The 10,591-nt window shown below is 45.5% G+C and overlaps 1 protein-coding gene across 5 annotated transcripts in view; it reads left to right on the top strand.

The window, feature by feature from the left end:
• Positions 1-6,282: 6,282 nt before the first annotated feature.
• The window catches only part of HDAC9 (histone deacetylase 9), a 1,019,027-nt gene continuing 1,014,718 nt past the window's right edge, over positions 6,283-10,591 (top strand). The window contains exon 1 of one of the 5 annotated variants that reach the window (XM_066354134.1): positions 6,283-6,571. Coding sequence is in view for 4 of the 5 variants with exons in the window: in XM_066354133.1 (XP_066210230.1) it covers positions 7,467-7,471 (5 nt within the window). In the remaining variant the exon portion in view is untranslated. Of the gene's footprint in view, positions 6,572-7,317; positions 7,472-10,591 lie in introns of those variants that run through there. The other 4 variants (XM_066354133.1, XM_066354138.1, XM_066354136.1 and 1 more) reach the window with 4 other exon arrangements.

Raw genomic sequence — 10,591 nt, 5'->3', positions numbered from 1 at the left:
AAAGTATAAAAAGCAAAGGCTTTGATTGTTTCATAATTCAGAAACTTGGTTTTGACAGCCCGCTAACATGTGCATAACAGCACTTCACATTGGTATACGACTAATTGCGGTTCACCGTATTCCATAAATGAGCAAGGGATTGTGATTAAACTTTTCTATTACCCACACGTTTTTGCATAAGAAAGAGAATTATTAAATACAGGAGCAGCATATTCATCCAGTTTCCATTCAGAAGTTAGCAAGGGAAAGAAATCCTCAATGGGTCACATTATAACCTGCACAGACCTCCCTCTTCAATGGAGAATTCCTGAACAGATGATGAACAAGACAATATCCGTTGCTGCAGACCTAAAACAGTCCAAATTAATCGAGAGAAAAAAATAGTAGCTTAAACCTCCCAAGGAAGTATTATCATTAACCGTGAGAAAGTTATTTTCAAAATGAAATGACTTTTAGGAAATAGTGATCTCAGCGATAACTGGAACTTTTTTTTTTTTTTTTTTTTTTTTTTGGTATTTTCTGAAGCTGGAAATGGGGAGGCAGGCAGACAGACTCCGCATGCGCCTGACCGGGATCCACCCGGCATGCCCACCAGGAGGCGATGCTCTGCCCATCTGGGGCATTGCTCTATTGCATCCAGAGCCACTCTAGTGCCTGAGGCAGAAGCCATAGAGCCATCCTCAGTGCCCGGGCCATCTTTGCTCCAATGGAGCCTTGGATGCGGGAGGGGAAGAGAGAGACAGAAAGGAAGGAGAGGGGGAGGGGTGGAGAAGCAGATGGGCGCCTCTCCTGTGTGCCCTGGCTGGGAATCAAACCCGGGACTTCCGCATGCCAGGCCAATGCTCTACCACTGAGCCAACCGGCCAGGGCTGATAACTGGAACTTTTATGGAGAGGATGTGCTCGAAGATTTTTCTGGGTGATAAAAACAAAGAAAGCCCTATGATGGGAAAATGCTATGGTGGGTCTCTAAACGTTGGTCTGGAAGGATGGGTTCTTTCTGGGTTCAGGAGGCTATGCCTAATGGTGAATATATCCTGCTCTCTTCTTGTGGATGCTGGCTAGTTTTTAAAAACTGATTACCATATTAATTCATTTGCTGAAGGTCACAAAATATGTGAGGTAGAACAAGAATGCAGGTCTTCTTACTCCAATGATCATGCTCTTTCTCCTAAAACATTTTGAAAAATGCCTAAACAAAATTAAACCAAGTAGGCTGCTAATAATTAACTTGACTCAAAATGCAAACACCCTAGTTAAATAAGTTTTTACTTACCATAATGTTTAATACCAGACTTACATAATTATATATCTCTACCTTACACTTTCTCCAGAGAATTATTTTTGCAATAATCTAAATGGCTATCAAAATTACAGGATTATTATGAGTGTAAATGATAAACTCTTTGCTTTCTGAGATTTTGATGCTAAATTAGTGAAGAAACAAAAGCATTGAAAAATTCCAGACGTAACAGAATAAGTGTTACCAAGGCTTGCCTTCTTGTTATAAATAAACATATAATTGAGCAAAGCACATAAGGCAACCATTTTCAAGCACTGAAAAATTGCCATCATTTTTTTGTATTTTTCTGAAGTTGGAAACGGGGAGGCAGTCAGACAGACTCCCGCATGTGCCCGACCGGGATCCACCCGGCATGCCCACCAGGGGGCAATGCTCTGCCCATCTGGGGCGTCGCTCTGCCGCAATCAGAGCCATTTTGGGGCCTGAGGCAGAGGCCATGGAGCCATCCTCAGCGGCCAGGCCAACTTTGCTCCAATGGAGCCTTGGTTGCGGGAGGGGAAGAGAGAGACAGAGAGGAAGGAGAGGGGGAGGGGTGGAGAAGCAGATGGGCACTTCACCTGTGTACCCTGGCCGGGAATCGAACCCGGGACTCCTGCACGTCAGGCTGACGCTCTACCACTGAAACAACCAGCCAGGGCTGAAAATTGCCATCTTAACATACATTCTAAGATAATTCAGTATACACTGGCCGCTCATAAGGACTTTTAATCGACTCTTATATGTTTAAGGACTTAAAGGAAAACATAATCTAAAGGAGTGAAAAAATAGAAAATCAGCAGAAAAACATAAAAAGTACAATAAAGAATCAAATGGAAATTCTAAACACTAAGAAATGTACTATTGCATCCATTTCACGGGGTGGGCTTCAAAGAACATTTAAGATAGAAAGTAAATATTGTTGACGAGTTTTAAATCTGACTGGAGAACCCAAATTTCAGTCTCACCTTGCACAGTGCCCTTTCTGGGAAGTCACGTGCAGAAATGGCGGGAGTGTTGCCTAGTAACATTAGGACTCAGCTCTCCACCTTCATCCTTTCTCATTTGGTAGTGTACAGAGAAAGCGCCAGGTCTGGTGGGGTCTGAAGCTTCATCATATTTGGGGCCCTTTGAAGTAAAATAATACTAAATTATGAAGCTTGATTAGCTTCCTGGTAAAATCCACTCCTGGTTGTATATTATTCTAGCTAAATCTCTACCTATTGCTGCTAAATGTTGTGTCTTTACGTTTTAAATGGCATCACGCTAAAATTAATAATAAGAATACAATTCACACGGCACTTCTCCTTATAAAGAAAACTACAAAGCATCTACCATTGCCACCACCACAAACATCTCATTTATCTTCCTCTCTATGACTAACATTAAAAAAAAAAAATGGAGCTGTAGCATGAGGCATTTTTCCTGCTAAATACAGATTATCAGTTTTCTTAGAAGGCAAATTCTGTTGAAACCTAATCTTGGAGTCTGTAACAGCCTACTATGGGGAGAGCACTCCAGTGATCGCTGGAGAAAACAAGTGTGAATGTGTGCGCAAGAATTCAAATAATCCCACTCCTCAAGTGTGGGCTGCACCTAGTGACCCCCTTTCAAGAACTACAGCGTGGAAAGGGGGAGTGGAGAAACTTGGAAAACACTATTTCTTTTTTTTCTTTTTGTTTTTTTTTGCATTTTTCCGAAGCTGGAAACCGGGAGGCAGTCAGACAGACTCCCGCATGCACCCAACCCCAACCGGGATGTGCCCGACCGGGATCCACCTGGCATGCCCACCAGGGGGCAATGCTCTGCCCATCTGGGGCATCGCTCTGTTGCATCCAGAGCCATTCTAGCGCCTGAAGCAGAGGCCACAGCGCCATCCTCAGCGCCCAGGCCATCTTTGCTCCAATGGAGCCTCTGCTGCGGGAGGGGGAGAGAGAGACAGAGAGGAAGGAGAGGGGGAAGGGTGGAGAAGCAGATGGGCGCTTCTCCTGTGTGCCCTGGCCGGGAATCAAACCCGGGACTCCTGCACGCCAGGCCGACGCTCTACCACTGAGCCAACCGGCCAGGGCGGAAAACACTATTTCAACCAGGTTGGCATCAGCAGAGATAAATCAAATTGCTAGTATGTATCCTTGATACAATGTGTGAAAATGACACTTTACTTCTTTGATTTTTTTCCCCCAAATTCATAACCGCAGTCTATCAAACATCAGACAAGTTCCAACGGAGGGGCCTCCTGCGACATACCTGATCATTACTCTTCAAAATTGTCATGATCTTTATAAGCAAAGTAAGTCTGATAAAATGTCACAGACAAGAGGAGCCTAAGGAGACTGCCTACTAAATATAACGTTGGATGGGATCCAGAAATGGCAAGGACACTAGGTAAAAACGAAGGAAATCAAAATGAACTATAGACTTCCATTAGTAATAAAGTGTCAATATTAGTTCACTAATTGTAACAAATGTACAATACTGATTTAAGATGTTTCTAGCAGGGGAAATTGTGTGTGCACATGAGGGTGGATATATGGGAACTCCTTATATCTCGAAATATCTCTGTAAGTCTAAAACTGCTCTAAAAAAAAAAAAAACTACACAAAATGAGTTATCTCTGTTTTCCCAGAACTCAATTGAAAGAATAAAATCTGAAAAAAATTTTAATATGGTGTTAAATCTATAACATAGGTTTGAACAGAGAGCTGTGGGAGTTGCATCAGGGCTTTTAAGGGAAGCTATAATCTTTTCCACTAAACTGCATCTTAAAATATTTGAATCTCCAATAGCACCCAGCAAGTGCCTTGCTCAAAGTCAGCATTTGAACGTCTCAGAGAATGCTGAGGAGGATAGCTCCCTTTCATAAAAATGACCTAGATCCGGTAGACATACGTGAGGTAAGTGAAGATAAACGACTCCCTGCATCACCTCCCTAAATGCTGGACACCAGTTTCAGTTCAAATTGTCATACACACCATTATTACACAAACATCCAATGCTGTCCCAGCAACCTGTCAATTTGTCCTTTTTTGTGCTTCAACTACTCTTTACATGAAAGGTTTTCTTGAGAAGGAATACAGTGAAAATTGTTTATCTTTGAGTCATTATTAAGCAAATAGAATCACACCTCCCAAAAAAGAAAGAGGGAAGGAAGGAAGGAAGGAAGGAAGGAAGGAAGGAAGGAAGGAAGGAAGGAAGGAAGGAGGGAGGGAGGGAAGGAGGGAGGGAGGGAGGGAGGGAGGGAGGAAGGAAGGAAGGAAGGAAGACTGGACACTTGACCATTTCAAAAAGGACTCCATTTTTGGAAGGTGAAGGGTGAAAGGTCACTACATGTTAATATCTGCTTCATACTGTGTTTATATGAGAATGAGCAGTATCTTCAAAATATTTTAGTCAACACCAGATTTGACCACTGAGAACCCATTCCTGGGACTCAGCAGGCTAATCAACAGAATGCCTGGTGCAGACAGAGAGTTAAACCAGCTTGAAGCTCTGGCACCAACAGCCTCAGGTGTGTGATCTCTATTTAAAGCAGGCTGACCCCCCACCCCACCTCGTGCTGTGTATTCCCGATGAGAGCAAAATGAGGGTTAAATCTAACCATCACATGTGTTCAATTTACAATGAATGCTGGTGTATTTTAAATCACCTTACAGACACCATAGCGCCATGGTGTCCGATGCTATTCTCCAAGTTATCCTGGCTTTAATCTGAACCTTGCCAGCAACTGGGAAACCGGGAGCAAATCACCTTACTCCTCTGGCTCGCGGTTCCTTCCTCTGAAAACGAGGGCACTAGGTTAGGTCTCGCTTGTCCTTTCTACCGTATCACTTACGAACCTGCTATGTTTTAGCTGACAGGAGAAAACCTAAGTGTACACGTAGAGACGCTAGCTTTCTTTCGAGGGTCAAATTATGCACACCAAAAAATATTAGCCTCTTCGGGTGATCAAATGTTAGCACTAGTCAAGTATGTTTAGGATTCCACTTTTTAATTTACATCTTTCAGTGCTTTATGGTTTATAAAAGATTTTATAGGTATTATTAGTAATACTAGTATGCAGTAAGTTATAGCGTGTTTTTTTTTGTTTTGTTTTTTTAAGTCACAAAGTAAAAATAGTAACGGATGAAGGGGGCCAACCCATCACTTCTCATATCTACTAACTCGGCCTATCCTTCTAAAAGGGGTGGTTTCTTAGCGGATGGTGCTCTCCTTTCAGCCTTAAAACGCGACAAACCTAATTCATGTTTCCAGCAGCAGTCACCATTATTTCCTCGCGTTTCCCATTTAGTTCTTTATAAAAACCCCAACACAGCATTTTCTTTTAAAATCCATTTCAGTGATTTTTTTAAGCCTTAAGGTACCGACCCACACGGTCCCCCTTCTACTCTTAAAAAGAAGTCGCAGAGCCGTGGCCCCACGGGCGCTCCGTGGCGCGCACCTGAGCGGCCAGGCTCACCGAGCCCGGGTGGGCGCCGCGGCGGCCGCGCTCCTTCCGGCAGTGTCCTCGGTCACGGCCGCCGGCGGCCCGGCGGTCCAGCAGGAGGAGCGTGCGCGCCGTCCCGCTGGCCATCACCTTGCGCCCCGCGTGGTGAAATCCCAAGTCTTAGGTGCCCAGTCCTTCCCCTCGGAGGAATCTCTGGTGCAGCCCTGAACTCTTCGCTTCAGCCCAGGCGATTCTCTGGGTCCTCGGCCCCCTCCCCCCTGCCCCGTGCCTCGGCCGCGCGCTCAGGTGTCGCCAATCGCGGCCCGCGCCCCTCGGGCCTGCGGGTCTCCAGCCCCGGGCCCGCGCTCCCGGCGCGCGTCCTGCCTGGCTTCCCACCCGGCCCCGCCCAGCCTCGGCCGCGCCGGGGCTCTCTGCCTCCCTCCCACCTCCGCCCCCTTCACTCCTCCCCAAGAGTTGCTATTTTTAGCAAATCCTCCGCGCGCCGCCACCCGCTCAGCTCGCAGCTCACAGTTCGCAGCCGCGCGCTGCCGCCCTCAGGAGCTCCAACCCCGGCGCGGCGACCGCGGCAGCCGCGCGTCCCGCACACCGCACACCGCGCATCGCGCACTGTGCCGGGTCTCCGTGCCCGCCGCGCTCGCCGCCATCTCCTCCTCCCGCGCCTCTCGCGATCGCCAAGTCCCTGCTGGCGGAGCAGCGGCGGTCCCCGAGTCAACTTTCCGTCCCCCTTTGGCTTCTGCCTCGCCATTCTCTTCTCCTCGAAAGATGGCTGTTTGGAGAAGGGGGAGAAGTTAGGGGACCGCGGGCGCGGGGCGAAGAAGGGCGCGACAGCCTCAGCAGGAGTAGGCAGAGGTGAGTGGCACCACAGTCGGGTTCCCGGTTCGTGCTCGGTGGAAGCTGGAACTGGGGGCTGAGCGTCCTGCGATGCACCGCTGAATCCCCTGCGCGGGGTCGCGGGGCTCACAGCATCCCAGTCGGACCCCGACGCCGCTTGCCTTGCACCTCGCAACCGAGAGGATGAGGGGTTTAGGGGATCCGTTGGCAGAAGTTCGGCGCCAGGCGATCTTTCAGTGCAGACCCTGACATTTGCTAGGCAAGCCTAGGCGAGGGTCGGTTGCGTGACCCGCCCCCCGGCCGCCAGTTTGTGCTGGAGCCGAGTTATGAATGGAAAGTTGTACTATTAACGTGTTGCTTGAGGGGAGCAATACTTTGTGGGGGTACCTTGACGTTTCGTGGGGGACTTCAGTTCCAAGTCTGTACATCAGAACACTGGGTTTTAAGAAAAGTTCCGGAGCCTGGGGGATGGGCGATAAAGCAGTTCCTTGGCTAGTGGAAGGAGAGTGATGAATCGTAGGCTTATTAATGTAAACTGAAGAATTAAATGCCACCCGAGACTGTCACAGTGGGGACTTGAGGGAGGAGAAGACGGGGGCGTTCCCTGAGCGCCTAGTGGGCAGCGTTTGTCTGGCTTCGAAACCCTCGCTCGCTCACTTGTCCGCCCCGAGAGGTGCTGGTGTCGAAGGCCTGTGCGTCCCTGGTGTGATCGAATGGGACCCAGCTGCTCTCTGGATCCAAGGCTCGGTTGTCAGGGAGAGGTGGCCTGCGGCGGGGAGCGGAGGACGCGGTTCATGTGATATGGAATTGGAAATTCTCTAGTGAGCCTGCTGTGCTCTAATTTCAGGAGGATCGGTCGCGTTTGTTTTCCCTGCCAGGGAGGCGTGTGTAATCTCCTAAAAGGAACTTTTAGATGAGGTAACTATAACATTTGAAATCTGTGAGAAATTTACATATATCCCATTATACGTGTATATTGTGTGTGTGTATGTGTGTAGACAAAATGTGGGAGTGGCCTAAGAAAGGCTTAAAAAGTTTAACTTGAACTGGGAAAGAAAATGAAGAGTTAATGTTTTTCTCCCCAAAGGGTACAACAAAATACTCTCTGTGTGCTGAGAATTTCTCATAAAGGGTAAGATTTAGGAATCACAGGTGTTGGGAGTACAGTCAGTGTTTTCAAATTTTGCAGACATGATTGAAACCTAGGAGATGGAAGTAAGTATATAGAGAAGCTATGTAAAAGAAAAGTAATTTAAGTTATTTGGGAAGAAACTGTTTGACATTTGAAAAGGTCTGGATGTTATTTTCTGATGCTTTAGAAATCTTTTTAATCCTGTAATTAATACCAGCACAGAGTAAGTCCCAGTTCATAAATGAAGACAATTACAGTATCATGTTTGGAAAGGATATCTTTTGAACTACTCTTTGGTACTTTGGATGTTTATTCTGAAAATTATTGTGACTGAAAATTTGTTGTTTAATGTATTTGCTTTTTACCCCCCAGATAATTAGTCCTCCTTTTCCTTTTAAACCGCTGTTCCAGTTTGGAGCAATTTAATTACCCGAACACCAAATCACTGGCATGCCTTCTGGAAGGCATTTGCATTTATAATGCTTAACAAGGATATTGTATTTCCAAAAGGGCAAATCATTTAGTTAGTCGTAAAACTTTCTTGTAACTAATTTCCATCCCTTTGGTTTGAAGGAGACTAATCTCAGGGAAAGAAGCAGTGTCCTGAAATAGGTCCTTTTCCATGTGGGAACAAGCGAGCATTTTCACGTAGATCTCAGTCACAAACAGGTGCATGTAGGGTGGGGATCCCGAGTCTGGCCTCTGGTGTCAGGCTGCCAGCTGGAGGGAGAGATGCCTCCCCAGCTCTCCTCCAACACTGATCATCTTCACTGCAGAATGGCCACCGTTAGACGCACAGAAGGTTGTGCAGAAGGAGCCGAGAGTTTTAAGTGAAGTACCAGTTTCTAGTTAGGAGGGAAGGTTTGGTTTTGAAATTATTTATTTATTTTTAACTTGAGTTTTCCTCTGCAATTGATCAAGCCTTTGGGGCCGGCTGGCTTATATTATGACGTAAAACCGAATACTCTTTGGCTGGAGGGTGCTTGGCATATTAAGTTATCATATTCTGTAAAAATGATGATGACCCTTCTGAAATTAAAAAGATTATTTTATACAGTGTCACAGACTCTTTATCATCAAGTGTTTTGTGAGCATAATTATGCCTAATATTACAGTAGACAGTATCGCACTATGAAGTTATTACTACTCTATATGTAATTACTTTATATATATATTTGGGGTGTAAACCTGTTTAGTTAACTAGTTTAGATGATACCAGTGATTCAGATTTGTAGTAATATCTGCATCTAAGGATGTTTTATGGTTATATTGCTGTCATTTCTTTTTATTAGAATTAATCTCTATTTTAATCCATTTATATATTACAACATATCATGCTTTAATTTACACCCGTTCAGTGGGAATGGTGTAGGTTGTTCTTAAATAGAGAGATATGGAGAAATAGCTAACAAGGAGAGTCATTTGAGAAGCATATGGACATCATAAAGTCCTTCTGTATGTAGCATCTGTACCTTCTCATTAGTGAAATATTGTAGTTATGGACATTTTTTGTTATTACATCCAAATATGGCTTTTAATTCCAATGGATTTTTTTTGTTTGTTTTCAAGTGTCATTTATATTAATGTTTAAGTTGGCAGGGGCTTTTATTGTTTGAAGCCCTTCCTTTTTAATAAGGACATCATACTTAATTTTTATTGCACATATCCGCTGATATGTACAATTGTTTTGCTAGCTTGTTGTTGTAACTCTTACCTTTCATTTGGGAGAAGACAGGAAGACATACTATTCTGACTTTCAGAACGAGGCCAAAGCTACATTGATACATTCAGGGTCACACATGAGAGCATCAGTGTGAAGCTGAGGATAACATCTATATTTCCCGTATCTTATTCACAACAGCAAACTGCTCTGGTGGTTAGAGTATGATATTTTCATAAATGTCTGTATTCCTTATTTTTTAAAATCTTTCTTTTTTTTTTTTTTTTTTAGTTTAGTGAGAGGAAGGGAGGCAGAGAGACAGACTCCTGCATGTGTCCTGACTGGAATCCACCCAGCAAGCCCACTAGGGGGCTATGCTCTGCCCATATGGAGCTGTTGTTCCATTGCAACTGGAGCCATTTCTTAGCACTTGAGGTGGAGGCCATGGAGCCATTCTCAGCGTCTGGGACCAAATTGCTCCAGCCAATGTAGCCATGGCTGTGGGAGGAGAAGACGGAGGGAGGGAGAGAGGGAGGAAGAAAGGGGGAGAGAGAGAGAAAGAGTGAGAGAGAGAAAGGGGAGGAGTGGAGAAGCAGATGGTAGCGTCTCCTGTGTGCCCTGACCAGGAATCAAATGTGGGACCTCCACATGCCAGGCCGACGCTCTACCCCTGAGCCAACCAGCCAGGGCCATTCTTTGATTTTTTTTAAAAAAAATTTTTATTTTATTTTATTTACAGAGACAGAGTCAGAGTGAAGGATAGACAGGGACAGACAGACAGGAACGGAGAGAGATGAGAAGCATCAATCATCAGCTTTTCGTTGCAATACCTTAGGTGTTCATTGATTGCTTTCTCGTATGTGCCTTGACCATGGGCCTTCAGCAGACCGAGCAACCCCCTGCTTGAGCCAACGACCTTGGGTCCAAGCTGGTGAATTTTTGCTCAACCCAGATGAGCCCACACTCAAGCTGGCGACCTCGGGGTCTCGAACCTGGGTCTTCCGCATCCCAGTCCGACGCTCTATCCACTGCGCCACCTCCTGGTCAGTCCCATCCTTTGATTTTTAAAGTGCTTAATTTTGTATATTGATGTCCGGGTCAGCTTTTATATCAGTCAATACAGTCATAAGGGAATAAGCCCTTACTCTTTCATGCTGATGGGAGAGAGCTGTGACTCCTGTAACTAGTGCTCAAACAAACATACATAGCCATGTGGGGTATCCATTCTGGAACATCTCCCTGCCCA

The sequence above is a fragment of the Saccopteryx leptura genome, chromosome 12, assembly GCF_036850995.1.
Source record: "Saccopteryx leptura isolate mSacLep1 chromosome 12, mSacLep1_pri_phased_curated, whole genome shotgun sequence".
Taxonomy (NCBI): Eukaryota; Metazoa; Chordata; class Mammalia; order Chiroptera; family Emballonuridae; genus Saccopteryx; species Saccopteryx leptura.
This window is presented reverse-complemented; position numbering and strand designations above follow the sequence as displayed.